General features: G+C 46.1%; 1 protein-coding gene and 1 long non-coding RNA gene across 4 annotated transcripts in view; one reads left to right on the top strand and one right to left on the bottom strand.

The window, feature by feature from the left end:
• Nucleotides 1–21,878, bottom strand: part of PAX5 (paired box 5) — a 111,509-nt gene that overhangs the window by 32,349 nt on the left and 57,282 nt on the right. For all 3 annotated transcript variants that reach the window (XM_031609545.2, XM_031609546.2, XM_090132189.1), the window contains exon 7: nucleotides 18,460–18,589. In XM_031609545.2, coding sequence (XP_031465405.1) covers nucleotides 18,460–18,589 — 130 coding nt within the window. The remainder of the gene's footprint in view (nucleotides 1–18,459; nucleotides 18,590–21,878) is intronic.
• On the top strand, nucleotides 9,781–17,186 carry LOC149912149 (uncharacterized). The gene is made up of 3 exons (XR_016462170.1): nucleotides 9,781–9,921; nucleotides 14,845–14,950; nucleotides 15,750–17,186. It is a non-coding gene; the product is annotated as an uncharacterized LOC149912149 (long non-coding RNA).

Genomic DNA, 21,878 nt, shown 5'->3' with positions numbered 1-21,878 from the left:
TTGTTGTTCCAGTCATTACTGTAAGGAAAACATTTTGACTGACCTCTCAACCCTGTCAGCAGGAAGAAGATCTCAAGAGACTCAGAGAACCAGAAGTGTTTCTGTTGGAACAGACCTTAAGGACCGCTGGCCCCAACCCGCTGGGATGCATGTCACACTGGCAATAGTGGCATCAGGAGCAGAGCAGCACCTCAACTGGAGATGAGATCCTCATGAAAAAAGAATCCAGCATGATTGCATACAGCGTACTGCCCCTCTGCTGTTACCATCTCCCAGCCTGCTGACAGCCATAAGAAAGGAGGAAGGAATTAATCCACTCTTGTCTTTTCCCACAGGTGCAATGAAATTATAAAACCCAGCTGTCCTCAGTGATTATTAAGGACTTGGTGTACCTGTCACTTACACAGCTGACTTCCAAAGTCTGGAGGAGACTAAAGCTGGAGCAGCAGCCTTGGACCTTCCTCCCCATCCCATGTCCCCATCCTCTGCCTTGCGGTCGCCTCCACCATGCTGAATGCAGAGCAGGCCTGCTCCATCCAGAAATACCAAGAGCCTGCACCATCCTTTGCCCCATCCTAAATGTACTTCAGATTTTGCACCCCAGCAGTGCCCACGGTCTGGATTATCCAGATTCCTGGTTACTCCAGGAAAGGATATGGCCCCCGGCACAAGACCTGGGCAAGCTGGAACACAGCTGTTAATGAATAACTTCCCTCCTGTGTTCATCGAGCTTTATTTGCAGACATCAAAACCACTGCAGCATGCTTACTGCTATGAGTTACCACTCTTGCACCTAATTAGAGGCAGATAAAACAGTGGTAACACACAGATCACCTGTAATGATTTTGCTGACTCGATTATTCTTCTGACAATTATCTCTGGCTGCCAAAACCTCACAGGAATGTCAAAGTCTACTTCCTACAAAGCAGGTAATGTCACAGGTGTGACCATGAAATCAATAATGAGGCATAGCTCTTGCAGAGGGCATCCAGGTCAGATGGAACAGCCCTTAAATTAAACATTGATAAGCAGAACACAATTATCCATCATGTTTAAGTGCCTGTGTGAAATTAGCAGCCAGGGAAAGGGAGCAGTGGGCAAAAGATTAGTGGAGGAGGTGTTGAAATCACACTGTCCACAGTGACTGCAAGGCTTTGTGATAGCATTACTGTAATCTGCTATCAAAGCCATAAAAATCAAATTAAGCACACTGCTCTGAAGCAGGGGTTCTGGGTTTATTTTATTTCTCACCTGCAAGGAAGCCACAGATGTCTGTCTATTGGAGTTCAGAGTTACCTTTCATAGCAGGTATCTCTGCTGCTCTGTCACAGACCTTGATGTGTGGGGAAAACATGCTCTGATCAGTGCAGAACAAACAGGCACGATGGTTGTGGACAAGCTTCTTGCTTCCTCACAGCAGGATCTGCAGCCTAAGGGTGCCAACACGTGCACCTGACCACTGCCATCACAGAAAGGGAAGAAAGGGAAGGGATGGGGCATGTTCAAGATGGAAGTGACTTCACTATGTAAAATGTAAGCGGCTGGGAGTAGATAGAAAAAGTGGTTCAGGTCAAAACAAGGAGTGCATACTGCTCTGGGCTACTTGCATTTTGCTTACTACTTTCAGTTATTAAACTTTCTTAAAGTTTTTATTTGGGTTTTTTTATTTGGAAACAGACCAGGGGAAAACAAAAAGCAAATCTTTTTGCAGGACAGGAAAATCCATTCCATGCAGTGCTCTCAGTTCTGGGTAAGGAACACAGACCTCACCACCTGCATCCACCTGAACTCCCACTCAGCTCTCAGGAAGCACACGGTACACCAACCCAGGGCTTAGTCTCTCCACCAGTGTAGAGGAGATGCATCCACAGCTTTGGAAATAGGAGGCAGCTCACCCTGGCCTCCAGACCCTCACCAGGGGCAGGGCAGGACCTGGTGGGCTGCTGGTGGGCACTGGTGCCCTTGCCCAGCCAGAGGATGCCGGTGCCTGGGCAGAATTTGCTGGCCCTTCATCAGAGGAATTCCTCAGCATACTGCAGAGCAAAGGCCATTGTACCAGCCTATCTAATGCTGGACCTGATGGAGATAGAGAAACAAGTCCTGGAGCTGAGAATTGGTGGCAAAGAGGGGACAAACACTTCCATGAACGCCACCTGCGACAGGCACAGCTCCCTCTGTGCATTTTCTGTTGCAAACAACAGGTAGGAATTAATGAAGCCATGTGAGACAAGCAATGGCTTGTTTCTCATTCTGTGGCTCTCACTGCTTCAGAAGGAAAACTGACAAGGAAAGTGCAACCCGCAGGCATGTGCACATGCATAAATGTGTAGGTGGGACAGACACACAAACATGCTTCCCCCCATCCATAGCACTGCTGCCAATTATACAGACCTGCAGTTCTCCCTGCTTCAAAAAGGGATTCGCTGTAGAGAAGTGCTCTGCCTGGCCTTCTGTGTTAGTTTGGAATGACATCGAGTGTTGCATTCGAAGGCAGAAAAAACCCATGTGTCTGCTTATCTAAGAGACCAGTTAGCCTCCTCCTGTCAAAATGACATGTAAAACGGCAGGAGAAAAGGAAAAAAAAAAAAAAATCACAAAGGAAAAAAAAAAATACAGAGGCTTACCACTGCTGTAGAGTCTGAGGCCTCTGAAATACCATTTCTTGAAAGTATCGTTCATTTTGCAGAGTCATTTACAAGAAAAACAGTTCCACGTAGTTCAGGACTTCAGAAAATGTAAAAGAAAACCAAAACGACAGCAACAACAACTTCTTCTGAATGTCAGTGTGAATTCCTCTGCACTCCAACTCCCCTTCCACCCTCAGTCAGAACGGCCCTCACACACCTCACAGACACTGCCAAATTAGCCGTGGTTTTTCTTTCATTCCATTATTTCTAAAATGCACTCCAGCCAGCGTGCTGCATGCAATGAATGAAAGAACTAGGAGAATTAAGCCACGCAATGAAACAGCCTTCTGACGAATAAAGCTATGGAAATTTTAGGCTCCATTTACTTCTCAATCTAATTTTGCCCTCCAATGCACATTATGTCTGAAATGGGATCTCATGTGGTTTGATCAGTGATCTTAATGCATGCAGAAGCAACTTATTCCCTTTATTGTTGTTTCCCTTCTGCAACACAGCAATGCTTCTAAAGAAGAATAGCACAGCCAGGCTCTGCGAGGCCGACCTCCACAGCCATCCCTGTGCTGCTGGAGTGCTGCAAGGCAACCACGAGTATCACAGCGAGGAGACGTGTGCTGCACGGGCTCCCAGCTCCTGCTGACAGATTCAGAGCTGGCAGTTCACAGCACTGCAAAAACCCACGACGGCAGCCAACCTATTACAAGAAGTGCAATTAGGATATTTTTGGTTTTGTTTCCTATTCTAGTGTTGGATGTTTTATGTATACTTAGAAGGTATCATCTAGATTATCTTTGGAAAAAAAAGAAAAAAAAGAGGATGCTGCTCAAAAAGCCAATGGTATCTTGGCCTCCAGAGGGGTGGCCAGCAGGGACAGGGAGGTGATTGTCCCCCTCTACTCTGCTCTCGTGAGGCCCCATCTGTGTCCAGGTCTGGAGCCCCCAGTACAAGAAAGACAGAGAGCTGTTGGAGGGGGTCCAGGGGAGAGCCACAAAGATGATCAGGGGACTGGAGCACCTCCCCTATGAGGACAGGCTGAGGGAGCTGGGCTTGTTCAGCCTGGAGAAGAGAAGGCTGCGGGGTGACCTCATTGCAGCCTTTCAGTAATTAAAAGGGGATGGTAAATAGGAGGGGAATCAACTTTTTAGAAGGATAGACAGTGACAGGACAAAGGGGAATGGTTTTAAGCTCAAGGAGGGAAGGTTGAGATTGGATGTCAGGGGGAAGTTCTTTACAGAGAGAGCGGTGAGGTGCTGGAACAGCTGCCCAGAGAGGCTGTGGATGCCCCGTCCATCCCTGGAGGTGTTCAAGGCCAGGTTGGATGGGGCCCTGGGCAGCCTGGACTAGTACCATATCTGGAGGTTGGTGGCCCTGCATGTGGCAGGGGGTTGGAACTTGATGACCCTTGGGGTCCCTTCCAACTCAAGCCATTTTATGGTTCTATGATGGGGTTTGGGGCAGTTTGATCTGGTGGCAGGCAACCAGCCCACAGCAGGGGATAGAACTGGGGGTGTTTAAGTTCCCCTCCAGCCCAACCATTCTGTGATTTCATGAATGCAGAGGGCTTTGGGAAACAATAAGAGCAGAATAGAGGAGATGAAATGCAAGCCCCCAGGAGAGGCCCAGGAACTTTGCAAACCTGCCTTGGCACAGGTCTTGCCAGCTCCAAGCTGGGCTCTCAGCACTCTTCACGGACACCAGTACCAATGACAGAGTACGTGTCAGTTCATTGTACAGCCCCTGAAGGCTGGGGCATTTTCAGCCAGGCACCAGGCACTCTTCAGCCAGAAGTACCTCCTGGCAGAATGCCATAGTACTAAGAAACAACAGCCCTTCCAGCAAACACTGACACAGGCAGAGAAGAATCCGCAGCGCACAACCAGAGTCAGAAACAAGAAGAGAGAGGGTGTACAGGCACTCAGCTACCCTGCTTGCTCATTATGCACAGAGGAAAACAAATATGATATATTCCCCCAGGTTGCAGAGTTGTGATAACCCAAGCTACATATTTTCCATCTCCTAAGAATCACTTTTAAGACCTGCATCTGAAATTAATCTGAGATCAAGACATTTCCAGTCACTGCTAATCACAGAATCACCAGGGTTAGAGAAGACCTCCAAGATCATCTAGTCCAACCTCCCACCTTCCACCCACGAGAACATCTCCCTTAGTACAACATCTGAACGTTTCTCCAGCATTAGCAGCAGCTTCCTGCGCCTCACGGAAAACATATTTACTCTAAATTTTAAATAACTAAGGGTAACCACATTCCAAACTGAAAACCAAGCATGAAATTCCTAACACTTCAATAAGAATGTTTTTATCCTGGAATTAGAGGAAAAAACTGAAATTTAATCTGGATTATGTGCTATGATAACAAAAGTGAAGCTTTAATAAGATACAGAAAACCAAATATCTCGGCGTTTTCCATCAAAATGTTTTTAATTTTCAAAATTGAAGCATTTTATTTCCTTTTGTTGGGAGGAAAAAAAAAAAAAAAAAAAAAAAACTGAAATAGCTAGACCAAATCACTTTAAAAATTCAATTGCATTTTTCACGTGCACTGTGAAGCTGGGGCAGAGGTTCGTGCCCTGGACCAAGTAGGAAACACAGACAAGGAACCAGCCCTCACAATACAATTTGTGTTCTTTACCACACACTGGACACGTCCCATTATCCAACAGCTGGGAATGAAAAACCTTTGCATACTGTCTGGAGGATGATTCGTAAGAGGCAGCGCCGTGTTACTCCTGCCTGGTTTCTTTTGCATAAAAACTACAGGTGTTCCTGCCTTCCTGTGCGTTTGGGATGAGACCAGCCTCCCCAAGGCAGGAGGGCTCTCAGCCCTCCCAAATCTGGGTGATGCTCTCAGTGTTTGCCACAACCCTCAGCTACCACCATCACTGCGTGAGCTCCCCTGGTTTGAATTTCCCCTCTCACAGTTGAGGAAGGTGAGCAAGCAGCTGTGGGGGGAAGAAGCTGGGAAATGAAAGGAGGTCGGAGACGGGGAGGAGGTGGGCAGACGAGGTCCCTGGTTCATGGTGCCAGTCAGTGGGCTGGGATTTATAACTGTATTAAATGGCATGACAGTCAGCCATGATAAATCAGTTCCCCTTCTTCCCAAATCACAGACAATAAAAGCTTCGGCAGTGAAAGTCATTCATCATCATAAAGACTTGAGACATTTCTGCCATCAATTTCACTCACATCCTTAATACTCTGAAGGGAAGTTGGTGGACTTTTAGGGGAAAAAAAGGCAGGGAGAGAAGAAAGGGAAAAATAATTAGAAGAAAACACGAAGAAAGATTGCACAGGAATAATTACAAAGGTCAAAGAAAGGAGACCCTTTAGGAAAGCTATTTGGATGATGGGGAGCAGAGCTGCCATGTTCTCCACAGGGCACATGTGATGCTGAAAAAAGCCATGGGGCCTCTTCACAGCCCCCGGGGTTCACACTGGGCAAGGAGGGAGCTAGTAAGTTTGAGAGGGTGCTCAGAGCTGGGACCTGGCTGTCCCTGTACAGGGACAAACCCCCAGCATTCCCCTGGCTGAGCACCCCAGTCCCATGGCTGGGCAAGCAGATGGTGATTGCTCCCTGCAGCTTCACCACAGCACGCAGCCAGCAGGAACAGATCTGTCATGGCACAGACAGGCATCAAGGGACTGACTGTCCCCAGAGAAAGAGGGAACAAGGAGAGGCTGTATCCTGGAGAAGTGACCAAATACCTTGCCATCCTCCAGTTCTGCCTTCCTGCACATTGTCACTGAATGGGTCCCCCTGCCGAAAACAGCTTTATAAGTGTTAACGTGCCACGTGTGGATGCACACAGGATGCTTCTGCACAGACGTGATAGCCATCCCTGCAGTGGCATCCCCACCTTCAGAGGAACAGTTGCAAGCAGGAAAGAGGGGTGCTGCACAGCTCTTCCAGAGGTCTGCAGCCACCAGGAGCACCTGGGAGAGGGCAAAACCAGCGGGGACCTCAGGGCAGAGAAGGCTGTTATTAGTCATTGGAAAGGACTGCCCAGGCAGGTGGTGGAGTCACCCTCCCCGAAGGTATTCCAGAACCATAGAAATCTGACACTGAGGGACATGGTTGAGTGGGCATGGTGGGGGTGGACTGGTGGGTGGACTTGATGAGCTCAGAAGTCCTTTCCAGACTTAATGATTCTGTGACTGCCTGTAAGAAAGCAAGGACATAAGCACACAGTTTCTAAACCCTTAAGTGACATAACACCACCTAATTCACTTATGCAAGGGGATAAGCAAGTCATCTTCTGCATCTCAGCTGCCACAAAAAGCTCCTCTGTACACCACTGTGTTGGCAAGGTTGGATGGAACAGTGCTGCAGCTGGGCGTGCTGCTGCAGATAGGCTGAAGGGTTAATTTTGAAATGACACTGATCTGAGGAGCTCAGTGCAGGCAGGGAAGGGCAGAGAGGGCACAGTGCAATAGTCCCCGCTCGGGGGCATGGCCATCTCCTCAGCCACCAATGTTGGAGCAAACTGAAGTTCTGCATGACTCTACATCATGTCTGAAGGCACTGACAGGTCCACCTCACTGCTGTTTCAGAACCAAAGCAGTCTTCCACAGCACACGCCAAGAGGGTGATGGAGCTACTTTACCCATTTTACAGAAGAGTCCACTTACAACTTAAGACCTTAAAAGCTTCTCCTGCACCAAGCAGCCTATGACAGTGCATCCACGTTCTGTTGACACGGTCATGAGCTTCTATCCAGTGGGGAAAAGCACGATTGACTGTGAGGTACCACTCCTACTTCTGCACATCAAGGCCTGATGTAACTCCCATAGTCTTATACATCTCTACAGCAAGAGGCTGAAGTGTTTGCTTGCATCTCCCCACACACTTGTGGAAGGCAGCCTCAGCTGTGCTGGGCTCGCTGCAATGTCATTTCACTGCAGAACAAGCCTGATTGCCCTGGGGCAGATAAAGCTTTGGGGATGCACGCAGGCAGGAAGAAGAGATGTGCAGAGCAGCTCTTGCTGTGACCCCAGCAGCGCAGACACCAGTGAGCAGACCAGAGCAAAATCAGCACATATAGATCCTCTGCTTTGCACCAAAAAACTAGATTTACTGACAGAAGGAGTCTCACTCACAACCCTAAACATCCCATGGCCTCTGATTATTGCAGCTGCAACAGCATGGATTCCCACCATGTTCCAAACCCCGTCCCATCCTGCAGCCTCAAGCCCCTGGTTGCCCCCAGGCCCATATTCAGCTGGTGGGAGGTAAACAGGTTGGAACCCACAGAAAGAAGACTTTCTGCTGAAGACAGTGTAATCCACACATATCCCATTTTCAGAGGAACATTTATAGTGCGTAAGTCATTTTCGGAAGGATAGTGCCATTACATGACTGTGTTCACAATATTTAGATGATTGCAAAGAAAGTACAATGAAACAAACTCCAGAGAGGCCCCAGTACATCTTTTATGCCTTTACTGAATTCACTTTTTGATCACGGTTATGTGAAAATCTCAACTTAGCAGCCAAGCTGATGGCAGTGGATGCAGTTCCTGTTCCCTCCAATTCTCACAGGATTCCCACAAGTGATATTTCTGTTGGCAGATGTGCACTTATCATCAGCATCAACAACAGAGTAGCTGTATTGTGAAGAAACACCAGTGACATTTTCTTTTTGTACTTTTGCATTTTGCACTTTCTTCTTGTTTTTATTATAGTTCACTGCTTCTGTGAGAAATGACATCAAAGCTTCTTACATTTTTTGCATTATTTTTGTTTGCATGGAAGAAAGAAATGCCTCAAATATTCCTGCAAAATCGTGTTTCAGAGGTAGCATGAGAAAAATCACAGCATCTTCACAGTGAAATAACTACAAACTATTTCAAGAACACTATAGGGAAAATGAGTTATTCTTCCTGCTTTGCACCAGATGTTCCCCTTCTTCCAAGATGTGCTGCAGTGTCATTAAAATATCTGGATCCATTGTGTGAAAATAAGGAGAATGCCCAATCATTGCAATGCAAAGGTGAGAACTATTTCATACGTGTCCGCCTGTCGTTGATGGCTCAGCAAGATCGGAGGTCTTGTCAATTGCTGTCATCAAATAATTACCTTGTCCCACAAATGTTGCCTGGGATGCAATAGAGTCATTCACTCTATTCACGTCACGTGTCTACACGTAGAGGCCAACACATCACTCTGCCCACTTGGAAATAGTATTTTGGTGGATTGTACAGGTACAATCAGACGTTTTACAGTGCTTGCCCCCCTCTACTCTGCTCTTGTGAGGCTCCATCTGCAGTACTGTGCCCAGGTCTGGAGCCCCCAGTACAAGAAAGACAGGGAGCTGTTGGAGAGGGTCCAGAGGAGCCACAAAGATGATCAGGGGGCTGCAGCACCTCCCTTATGAGGACAGGCTGAGGGAGCTGGGCTTGTTCAGCCTAGAGAAGAGAAGGCTGCGGGGTGAATCATTGCAGCCTTCAGTACCTACAGGGAGCCTACAAACAGGAGGGGAATCAACTCTTGGAAAGAGGAGATAAAAGCAGGACAAGGGGAAATGATTTTAAGTTGAGGGAGGGGAGATTTAGGTTGGATGTCAGGGGGAAGTTCTTTACAGAGAGAGTGGTGAGGTACTGGAACAGCTGCCCAGAGAGGCTGTGGATGCCCCGTCCATCCCTGGAGGTGTTCAAGGCCAGGTTGGATGGGGCCCTGGGCAGCCTGGGCTGGTATTAATGTGGAGGTTGGTGGCCCTGAATGTGGCAGGGGGGTTGGGGATTCATGATCCTTGAGGTCCCTTCCATCCAACCCCTGGCCATTCTGTGATTCTGTGCTTGCATCACAGAGAGAGCTGGGGCTTTTCATCCTGAAGAGACCTTATAGTGGCCTTCCAGTACCTGAGGGGCCTACAGGAAAGCTGGGGAGGGACTTTTTATGTGGGAATGTAGCAACAGGACAAGGGGAAATGGCTTTAAACTGGAAGAGGGTCAATTTAGACTAGGTATTAGGAAGAAATTCTTTACTGTGAGGGTGGCGATGCACTGGCAGAGGTTGCACAGTGATGCTGTGGATGCCCCCTGCCTGGAAGCACTCAAGGCCAGGCTGGATGGGGCTGTGAGCAACCTGGTCCCACAGTGGGAGGTGTCCCTGCCTGCAGCAGGGGGTTGGAACGAGGTGATCTTAAGGGTCCCTTCCAACCCAAACCATTCTGTGATTCTAAGACACCCTGGCAGTTCTGAATACCTGGAGCTCTCATTGCCCCTCCGAAGCTGGCTGCAGACAGTGGCAAAACTATGGGTGAGCGCACGGATGGGGTATGCAGACAGTAAAGCCAGGAAGACAGTTTCTACCTGATTTCACGGAGTTGTTTTCATGCACAGTTGGGTTTTTTTTTTTGTTTTTCCTTTTCTGTGTTTTTGTGTTGTTTTTTTTTTTCCAGAGCATTTGAGACTGAAGCAAAGGAGAGCTTAAGTTATTCAGTGTGTTTACAGAACAAGCCCCAGCCTCGTTGCAACTGGGAGCTGGCATGAGGGCATTGGTGCCTTGTTGTCTTAATCTTTCCACCATGGCTGTTCCATTTAAAACTGTATTTCCTATCCACACCACAGTGGTACTGGGGGGAAGGGAGAAACAGATTCAATTAATTAGAGATGCAAAATCCATAAGTAAAAAGTGCTGTGTAAATGCAGCTTGTTATTATACGTGCTTTGTGCCAAAACATGTCTACTACAGTTAAATTCAACACTGAAATCCACAGCAAAATCCCCAGCTGAGTCAGGCTATACATTGTCAAAAGAGCCCCATTAATAGCCTAGGTCTGTGCATTGTGCAGCTGGCCTTCTTTGCTTTCTGAAACGTGCTTGTTCCTTTTTAACAGCAAGATAAGAACTGATAAAAGTGGGGGGGAAAAAATAACAGTGTTTCAGTCTGTCCGGACATTAAAAATGGCACCGCTGTTTTTCGTATTCCCTGCCTCTCCACAACAAGTTCATGGGGCCTTTTTTCAAGTTTTCAACATGACAGGCCCAATCAGGAGTGGCAGATAGATTATTGGAAAATGCATCTGCACTGTTATCTATTAAATGTGGAGACCAAGTTGTAAATCCAGCAGTATGCTGCACTAGAAACCCGCCAACCACCAACACTAGTTTCAGAACAGAAATTAAAGGATAACTTGGTGTTAGTGGTTAAGCACCGATCCACGCTTCCATGCAGAGACTGGTTCTATCAGTAAAGCACAACGGCCTCAGAAGAGGACATTTAACTGTTACTGCAGTTGGCCTACAAAAAAATTAACAAAGCAGTTTTTCTGGAAGAAAAAACAGCATCCAAAAGGCGAACCCTTTCCTTTAAGTTGTCCGAATCTGTCTTCTTTGTTCACTCAGCTAATGAAAGCACCGCTTTAAAGCTGTTGGTTATCAGTGTTTCAGCAAATTATCAGCTGGGTAACAACTCCCTGCAGAACTTTTTTCATGACATTCTCCTTCTCCACAGGGCAGATACTCCCAGCTCGGGAAGCTCTAGGTTAAGCTAAGCCCCCATCAACCTTGATCTCTAGCTCTAGGCACAAAAGAATTCTTAGATAAATGAAACAAGGGCTTGGGCCAAAAGAGAAATAGCCCTTTCTCAGCTCCATGGAGTTTGGAAAAGAGGCGGTGGTTTGGTTTTGGTGTGGGATGAGTATTTGGAAGACACGGCAAAGCAAGGCTGCGTATTATTTGGGATGCACTCAGAGACTGGAAGAGCTCATGCGACTGCATTTAACAGCTTATCTCTATACAGTGATTAAAAACTGTATATCACCACAGCTTTGCAGCTTCTCACTAAGGTGAAACTTTTGATTTCACAGTTGTGCTTCTAAGATATCTAATTTACATGGCAATGGTAGGCCAGACTACAAACCCTTCAGAAAACCTTCGTGTCCCCTGTTCTCCTGACAGTTTCTGTTTTTTTTCATTATTTTTTTGCAGTATCAGAATACTCTTTGGCTGCAAACACTGAACAGCTCAGGTGATGATTTCTTTCTGGCAACCTTTTTTTTATCCAACTGCTTTGTTACCGTCTTGCTGCTAGCTTCAAGAATGACAAACTGTAACTACCCTTCTGCCAACCTGGAAAAACTGTGGCTCATAAAATGCAGTCACGGTGTGATGAGATGAACATAGCAAGCCATAATCAGGCAACAGACTTCTATAAGACCAAGCCCTACTAAAGACAAGTGTGTTGCACGAGACCAGCTAAGGACAGTGTTTCAGTGCAGAACAGTGGCAAGAAATTATCTTTTGACATGCATTTATGCCACATTAGCACTTCTTTTTGCCAAATACGAAAATTTGACAAAATGTGTAGAAATACAGGTGGTTAGATGCATCCCTGTTGTCTCCTTTACCACAGACCTGTGCCACCTATGAAGAAATAACTACCAGGTATAATATACCACATCTAAGTTACTGGGGGCATCCACAGTAAAGACCAAGCCAAGCTGATTTTTCCACAAATGGCAGTGGGTTCAGACAGATACATCTGTCCCATTTGCTCAATTCAGGCTGAAGCTGGAATCAATTATCTGTGGTTGCTTAAGTCTCCCAGTGCAAACCAGGGCAGATAACCTAAAATGATTGCCATTTGGGATTCCTTCCCCAACTCTTCTGACAGCAAGCAGACTCTGCTCCTATTTTTGTTGTTTCTTCTCACCTTTTTGACCAGCGTATGGAATGAACAGGAAAGCAGATGAGATGATGCAATTGGCTGTACGGCAACAACATCTTCAGCAGTGATCTATCCCAAGAAGGAGCATGTAAAACAACACTCCTGTGGCATAGCTACAGATTCACAAAGAGCATCCTTTGGAGAACAAAGGATCACTTCCGTGTGTTCTGCGGTCTCCACCTTCCCCTGCACAGGTGGTGTCATTTGTGAAATGCTTTGCAGCCCACACATTGGTACAGCTCTAACAGCACAAATACACAGACTGAAAGCCAGGCACCTGGCAGCACCCTGATAGTGATATGGAAGAGCAACAAGCCAAGGGAGGGAAGCTGTGAGAGCTGTCCTGACATGGGAGGAGATCAATATTCCTCACTAGAACGCAGGATGGAGCAACAAAAATGGAGCCCACTCACTTTGCATCTCTTCTTTTAGCAGAGTAATACAGAGTTCATGTCAGATTCCTCTGCAATTAAATGCACTTCTCTGGCTCTTTGGTGAGGCTGGCTGGCAGTTCCTCCCAGGCTGCTAATGCAAACTGACGCTGCAGCCAGCTGCAGTCAGGACTGGCTGTGGATTTGTCAATCTGCCCTTTACACTGTATTGGAAAGTCAAGAAAAGGTGTCAGCTTAGAACGACTTTGTCCTCTCTGAGTGATACTGACCATGCTGAAATCAGCAACAAGAGCAGGGAAAATGCATCTGCAGGTAATTAGTAACAATCACAGGCAGCTTGGAAACTGCTGACTACAGCAGTAATGAGCTGGGCACATGTCATTGGCTTGCAAATGGAGGGAGCGCTTATGAACCATAGTGGCAAGCAGTAAGGGAAGGGATTTTTTTTTTTCCTTTTAACTTACTATTTAATGTGGCATAAAAATGATGGAAAGAAGTTGAGTTGATTTTTAATCAGAGGTCTGGCTGGTGGTCCATAACACAGCAGAGCTGGTGGATGAAGCAGTCACTACATTACACATGTTCCAGCAGGAAGTGCTGGCATGAATGCCAACGCTTAAGCAATCCTTTCATCTTCAAGAAACATCGCCAGTATTTTGCTCTACCAGCTTGTTAGGAAACAGGAATCTTACATTACGTACAGAGGATCTTTTGCATCTCAACTCTCAGTATTGCTTTGCCATCCAAACCATGAGAAAAACATGAAAGACTATGATTATAGTTCACTTAGAACCTCAGCTATCAGATTTATTTGCATTAACGGATGGCTGTGTCCTCAGGAAAGGCAGGCCAGCAAGATGAGGTGGTGGAGTTGCTTTTTACGTGAGAGAGCAGCTAGAATGTATTGAGTGCTGTCCAGGGACAGATAGGAGTGGGTTGAGAGTTTGTGGGTGAGAATTAAGGGCAGGCTGGCATGGGTGATGCTGTTGTGGGTGTCTGTTACAGGCCACAAGATAAGGACAGGGAACTTGATGAGGCTGTGCTGGATTTTATTCTCACTCATAAAGAGGGTCTGGTTGAAGTGGTGAAGGTTGAGGGCAGCCTTGGTTGCAGCAACCATGAGGTGATGCAGTTCAGGATCTCATGTGGCAGGGACAGAATACCGAGCAGAATCACAACCCTGGACTTCAGAAGGGCCAACTTTGATCTCTTCAGGGAATTGCTAGGGGAAATGTAGGCCCACTGATGAATGAGGTGGGTGCCCTGGTGACAGAAGACACAGAGAAGGCAGAGTTACTGAATGCCTTCTTTGTCTCTGCCTATACTACTGGAGGCTGTCCTGAGGAGCCCCATACCCTTGAGGTCCCAGAGGAAGCCAAGATTGATGGAGTTTGCCACAGTTGATGAGGACTGGGGTGGGGACCAATTAAGCAATCTAGATATCCATAAATCCATGGGTCCCGATAGGATGCACCCACAGGTGCTGAGGAAGCTGGTGGAAGCCATTGCTATGCCACTCTCCATGATCTTCCCCTGGGTGCCCTTCACTTTCACAGCTAAAAAAACGTACTGCTTTGCAGGGCTGAAACAAGGTGCTCTACGAGGCTTTCAGTCTCCTGCTCTCCGTTAGTACACATCAGCCAGGAGGTGTGGAAGCCTTCAAAAAGGGTGAAGAAAAGCAACTCAACACTTTGAATCTCAAGAAAAAAACCACAGAATTTGTGTTAGCCATTCCTCCTCCAACAAAAAGCAATTTGCAGGAAAAACACACATCAGAAACCCATGAGTCTCAGGCACTTGCCTGCAAGACAAGGGCCCAAGGCCCAGGACCTGTTTCTGGCAGAACTTCTCCCCTGAGTTAATTCCTGATCACTGAAGTAGGCTGACACAAAGCTAATGCTTTTTCAGTTGTTGCCCATCTTATTTCTCTCCTACCTCCACAGATCATCAGTCCCAGATTAGAAAAGTAGTTTTGGTCAGAGTGAAGACAACAAAAATATGATTCCTGGAGTCCAGGCAGACTAGATGATGTTTAAGCAAATGTTTGCTGGACTTTGCACTAAAAAAAAAACAACTATTGTTTATTGTATATCATTGTTCATCTCCCTCTTGTTTTCAGTGGTTTTCTACTACAGAAGCAAGACCCATAGCAGTATGAAGCTTTTGCTGGGGTTGATAAATGTGTCTCCTCATCTGAATTCCCTGCCCTGACATAATAAAAAGAGGTATGACTAAAAACATCAATTAATCTGTGGGAGAAGATAGAGGTATGTCCAGAACTATGATGAGAACTGTGCCAACAAATGCACTGTAATTCACACGCCTTGTTTGTTTTAAACAAAAAGCGTGGCTTGCTGCTTAGCTCTTTCTGCCTGTGAAATCTGTATAAACCCCTGTATAAATTTGTTACAAAAGCCTCAGGGCAGAGTGGAACTCAGCTGTATGGTACATGCACAACATCAGTGGGCTCAGAGCGTGCCGGGGGCTGCTGGGTGCCTCCAGAAAAGAACTGCTATGGTGTGGGTTACAAAAGAAAACTGGCAAATAACAGTCTGAAAATGGCACAGGTTTTAAAAGGGTTTTCATGCTCTTCTGTAAATCTGAATTTTATGAATGCTGGTGTTAGAAAAGTTTACAGCAGTATCAAAGTAGAGATACAAACACCTACTTTTACTTACACCTGGTAAAACGTGTCTTGTTATAGATCTCAGCTTGTCACATTTAAGACCAACAGCATATTTTTTTTCTAAGCTAGCTATCCATAAAGCTTGCTCCACTTACTCAATGAGAGCAAGTAAATGCAACATTTAGAGCTTTTGTCCAAGTGTATATGATGTTAGGAGAACAGAGGTGATATGCATAGAAAGGTTCGCAGCATCGTTTTTATGGTCAGTTATGCTCTGAGTAATGCAGTCAGTCTGCTCACCAGACACTAAGGAGATAGCAACATAAGAAAGTTGTTAGTCATGCCAAGTAAGACAAGGAGGCAGTGACAGTTCTTTTAACTGGGTCTTTCTTATACAGAACTGAAGAGACGACGCATGAACGCAGTCTGAAGCACAAGATTTCTCATAAAAAGCCTTGGAAAGAGCTGGTGTTAGGAGCTGAAGGAACAGCAGAAACATCCTAGCAGCAACAAAAGGAAGCTCCATGATCTGAGAGGCAATACAAGCCACCTGCTCACTTGAGGTCATCTTTCTGGGTGAGACCTAAGGACAGTCCTGCTTCTGGAAGGCACCAGCATCACCAGCACCTGAGGTAGATTCCCATAACAACACACCAGATAAATCATGTCATGCTTTTGCCCAGGGCAGCCTCTTGAAAAATACAGAAAAAAAAAAAAAATCTTCGGGATACCTGTGAGCTTGTCAGGTTCTTTTTATGCTTTAAATCAAGACATATTATTTTGCCATTTCAGTATATGCCATATTCTTTTACTAAAAAGAGTAAATAGAAAGAAGCATCCAAGCCAACTGCATTGCACTAAAGTGGCAGTATGAATTTCTTCCCTCTTTTTACTACTTCTTAATGAGCTGTGACCTGCTCTTTCGAGGCCCTCAGTATCTGCACCCACCACAAATGCTTTGCCAACAGCTGCAGCAACTGAAGAGCTGCTGCTGTCACCTTAGCCATAGAATCATGGAATCATTACTGTTGGAAAAGACCTCTAAACTCATCTAGTCCAACCATCCACCTACTACTGGTGTTGCCCACCAACCATGTTCCGTAGCATTGCTGCTTCTATTTCAAAGCAAAGGGGCTGTGAAGCTGTAGAAGTGTAAATATCTGTGTACACACAAATATGTCCCACAGAGGCCCTTGAAAGAAGATTAGAACTGGAACTAATTTTTGCTAGTTCAGTATAAACTCTACCTATGCTTCTTCCTTTGGCAAAAGGCATTCTGAAATGCCAAAGGAAAGAAATGTGAGTTAGAAAAAAAAGAGCTTGATTATAAAATATATTGCTAATTTGGATCTAAATAAAGAAATTCCCCTTTTCTCCCACTCCATTACACTAAATTACTTATAGCCTGACACTGCTTTCCAGTATGGCTCCTGTGGCCATGGCTCTTTGAATAGAAGATTATTTTTAAACACGCTCTAAGAGCAGGATTCAATTAGCCTTGCATTTGGTGAGTCAAAGGCTTAGCATTTCAGACTCAATTGCTTTTGATAGCATTGACCCAATCACTCCTGTGTCATGGACCTACAGGCCCCTGACTGAAGAATGATCCTGGAATGGAAGAAAGTATTCTGACAGTTTCAAGGGAACTGATATTGTGGCTGTAGCCACAAGTGTCTTGTTTTGTAGAGAGAGCTTGTTTGTGCAAAGACTTGTTTTGCAAGCAGCTGTTCCACCTGGGCTCTGTATCACGTGTTGGCTGTGCAGGTACAGCATGCAATGGGACAAACCCTGCAGACTCTGGGGAGAATCAAGCAGGAGAGTGGCTGTGGTGGGGGTGAAAGGCAAAGTGCTCTCTGAAGCAGTAAATTCCCTGCAGTAAATTTCCTTTTAGCAGTTCCCCATCTCTCGGTGCTCAGTAAGTAGGACTGCGTTTGCTTAGGGATGTTCTGTTCTCTCGTTACAGGGATGATTTAAATGAATGCCCGTGTGTGTGTGTGAGCGTGTGTATGCTGACTAAAACTCATGACCCTCTGTGCTGCTCTCAATGCACAGTTTGCTTGCCTCTCTGCTCTTCAGACATCCTGTCTCTCAGATCCACACATATCCTCAAACAACTCCCTTTGACACACCATCATCTTCCCCTTACTTAGACATACTATGCTAGCACTATATGAGGATGTAGCCTCTTCCAGAGGGCTTACCTGGCCTAAAAGTATTTGCTTGGGGAGTTTCTTCAGTTGGGGACAGGGGGCTGGAAGAATTCTGGGTCATTCTGGGTCAGTTCAGTCTCATTATATGTTTTTCTGCATAGTTTCACACAGATGGGGCAGCAGGAGTAATAAGACAAGCACGAGAGGTACTTAAACCAAAAAAAAGTAACAGACAGGGGAACATACACAGGAACCACAGATCCTTAATTTTTTTTTTCTATAATTCCTTTTCTAGACAGTTTTCTTTCATTTGGAATATCTCCTTCCACACAGTGTAGTTAGTCCCACATAGCCATGTGATCATTTACCAAATCCCAGCTGTTCCTTAACTCCTACTCTTCACCTGCTGAAGAAATGCAGACAATCCCAGAAGAAACCATCACTTTACATTTAATTACTCAGTCTTAGTGCACAGGTACAGTTCTGTTAAGTGGTCCAAAACCTTTGTTTGGCCCAAAGTGGTCGAAAACCTTTGTAGAAGTCAAAAGCATTCAAAACTCAAGCTAGCTCAAAGTGTCATAACAATATCATGTAGTCAAAAATGCCAGATGCCAACAGGAAAACAAACAACCAATCCCAAAAGCACAGTCAAGCATTCTGCTTTTCTGTTATATGGTGGTGTCTAGAATGCAGGTTTGGGTGAAGGGGCATATACCTTATGGTCAAAAGGTATGCTTCATCAGTTGGCTCAGAGAGAACACTAATGATGTATACAAGCTGTACTTTCACCAGAGCTGCTACAAAATCACACAGTTACAAAGAGACTGGAAGGAATGATTTCACATCTGACATCACTCCTTCAGGAAGAGCATCACCCTACTCCACTGTGCACATAGGGTAGGGTGATGCTCCTACCCCATCCTTCACAGCACTTATTGGTGTATGCAGAATTGCTTACCTGTTACAATAGGATATGACTGTGGTCCGGGAACACTTGCTCCTAAATCTGCAGAAGTAGGGCTGGTTATATTGGCCTTCATGTCATCCAGTCCTCCAGCTAATGATGCCATGGCTGAGTATTCAGTTGCCTGGAAGAAGAATCAAAAGACATTTTAGTCACAATAAATGCACTATTCAACAGTTTTTGCCTGCATGACAATGAATACTAGTTGCCATGCAGGAACCCTTAAAAGCTCTTGTTCGGTCAGATTGACCAGTTTTAAAGGCAGTAAATACAGGGGTGGTGTATACTGTTGTGTTAAGCAGTCAGAATAATAAATGGGTCTGTGCTTATCATCGATGTTCTTGGAAAACACCAAAAGGGGCTTTCCTGATAAAATGAAAGCTAAACTCATCCTTGTGGCACAAAGCTTTCCATAAAAAGGAAGTTTTGTAGAGCAAAGCGCACCTGCCCTGTTAGGTACAAGTGTAAGATTCAGAGAAAACCATTCACATCTATGAAGTTGAACTCTCCTTAATTCAGTGGTGAATTAACACACTGGCAAGTAGGTGGGAACCAGAACGCCCTGTTTCCCAGCTTCTCTTAGGCATGCTTCATTTTCTCGTTATTTCATAAGAAGTAGAGTGCACTTAAATAGGAGCGTTTGATTAATGAATGGATTTGAAATTAAGTGTTTCAAAAGCCACAAGATTTAAGAATGAATAACCTGACCATTGTAAGGATGCTCTCATTTCATGGGAATTCCTTAACACAACAGCCAAAGTTTCACTAACTGAGCACAGGTCCTCAGAAAACAGACTCCTCCTGTCCTCTAATCCTGTTGGTGTCCATGTAGCTATGATCATCTACAGCACTGAGGCCAATCCACACACCCAGAAAGGCTCCCATGTACATGGCAGAAAGCTCATCCTCATTAGTGTTTCTCATGGTTTCTTACTGCAGGATCACTCACACAAAACAAAGACATTTCTTTTCGACGTCCTCCCTTCCCTATTGCTATTTTCACTAGTTTTAATCCTTTATTTGTGAGATAAGTCCACAACAGTCAGAGGATTAGGACTTCAAGTGAACAACAGGCAACAGGAACAGACAAAATTAATAAAAACTCCAAGGTGGATTCCCACTATACCACTGCAGATGAAGTAATGAGTAATTACTTAAGCCTGCAGTGATTTTTTGGGCTATCACATCAAAATATTAACTTTAATATTTTTTATTTAAGTAAACAAAACATTTCTTGAGTAACTCTGCCTGTGTCCTCGCAGGTTTCTTTGAAGTGCCAGAGATGTCCACCACACAACCTGAGATTTGCCACAAGCTGAGTGCTCTGGGTCAGGTGTGTACCTGTTTGCATCTCTGTTACTCAGCTATTACTCAAGGTGAAGCGAATTTATAGTTTATGATTAGCAGGTTCATACTGACAGTAACACGTTTCATTTGAGGCTGCAATCTGTGTGAGGCACAAGTGCCCACATCACCTCGAGAGATCTCCCATACAAACCTCTTCCAGATGAGCGTGCCAAATACCTTTTGCCAGAAGGAACAGCTGCTGGCCACCCACTCTCTTCACCCTGTGCATGGATCAGTGCTGCAAGGAACTTTGCATCAAAGCAATATGGGCCTGTGGGAGCAGGTCCAGAGGAAGGACACAGAAATGATCCCAGCAATGGAACACCTCCGTTACAAGGACAGGCTGAGAGCTGAGGCTGAGCAGCATGGAGAAGCAGATGCTCTGGGAGACCTGAGAGCAGCCTGTCAGTATCTAAAAGGGGCCTTTAAGAAAGGAAGGGCAGACCCCCTAGCAGGATCTGCTGTGACAGATGCAGTGGAAAAGGTTTCAAATGAAAAGAGGGAAGATTCAGACTGGATATGAGGAAGAAGTTTTTTACAATCAGGATGGTGAGGCACTGGAACAGGTTGCCCAGAGAGGTGGATGAAGCCCCATGCCTGGAGACATTCATGGTCAGGCTGGATGAGGCTCTGTGCACGGTGTCCCCGTTCACTGCAGTGGAGTTGGACTAGATGACCTTTTAGGTTCTCTTCCAACTCAAACAGTTCTATGATTCTTTGAAAGACTTCTCAACAAGAACTAATCATCAAAGACTTATCATCATCTTCTGCATTCCCCAGTTGCATTAGATTTTGTTCTGTTTCCTCAGCCCTTACAGCTTATTCATCATCCAAACTTCTCCTCACCCTCACGTTTCCCTTGCCTTCATGAACCCAGTCTCTGACACTGGTTCCTCAGAGATGTGCACTGTCCACATCTCTGCTTCAGCAGTGCTTCTGATACCTCTGACCCTCTGGTGCACAGTTTCTGGTGTAGCACTCCTCTGCAGGGATGCTTCCAGCCATTCTGCAGGCTCAACCAGACAAAGCTGCTTCTTCTGGTCCTGCATCCTACCCAGAGCAATCATCACAGAAGCCCCATCCGGTCTTCTCTCTGGCAGCCCTCCTGCTTCCTGCAGGGCCACAGCAGGCTGCATGGTCTCTGTCCTGCCCTTCAGCCTCTGCTTTGCGTGGAGCTGCCAGCCTTCACACTGCTCCACACATCTCTGTGTCTGCAGTCCTAACATCCCCCTGCATATCCGTATCTGGCATCCCAAAGCCCTGATCTGAAAAGAGACCGGACGAATGAAAGCACAGCTGCAGTCTTGCAGAGACACCTCGTGTTTAACCCCGTCACAGCCAAAAGGTGCTGCAGGGCCTGCTGCTGCTTGCACACACCCAGCTGAGGCATCACAAGCCTATGCCTGCAAAGTCCCTGCCACGGGAGCCTCAGGCGTGCTGCAAATGTCAAAGCATCACAGCTTCCTTTGGTTTTGAGTTGCTAGTAACTAATCTAGGAGGAAAGTAACAGGAGTAGGTCTCAAATTTTAACTGCAGTGATCTGACAACACCAGATCAGTGAACTTGCTTTTATCAAGCTCAGAGGGATTTCACCTGTTACAGCAGCAGAAGCAAATAGCTAGAAGGGTATAGCACACTCTGCTGGGAGAAGGGACAATGGCACACCTCTGCTCCTTCGTGTCACCTTGCACAGGGAGAAGGAGCCTGATGAGCTCCAGAGATGGGGTCCAGCCTGCACCTGCTGCTGTGGGGGTGCAAATAATGGAATTTTCAGGGATCTTCCCTGTTCTCATGGCAAAACCACATCTGCATCCCTCCTCAGAGGCAGTAGCTGCTGCCCACTCCACAGCCAGGCTGACAAGCCACAGGAGGGCAACAAACCACAGAAGGGTCACCACAGTAACTGCACACAAGGCACTCACCAGCAGTAGATGTGGGCTGAGTCCCAGCTGCTCTGGACCCAACACCACCTCCTTGCAGCCACATGTTGCAGGGCAGAAGCCAGTCCCTAAACTGCCCCTGTCATCACAGCAGCTGGGACGTGGCTGGGACCAGCACTAGGCCGA

Source organism: Phasianus colchicus, chromosome Z (genome assembly GCF_987193195.1).
Source record: "Phasianus colchicus chromosome Z, bPhaCol1.hap1.1, whole genome shotgun sequence".
Lineage (NCBI taxonomy): Eukaryota > Metazoa > Chordata > Aves > Galliformes > Phasianidae > Phasianus > Phasianus colchicus.
This window is presented reverse-complemented; position numbering and strand designations above follow the sequence as displayed.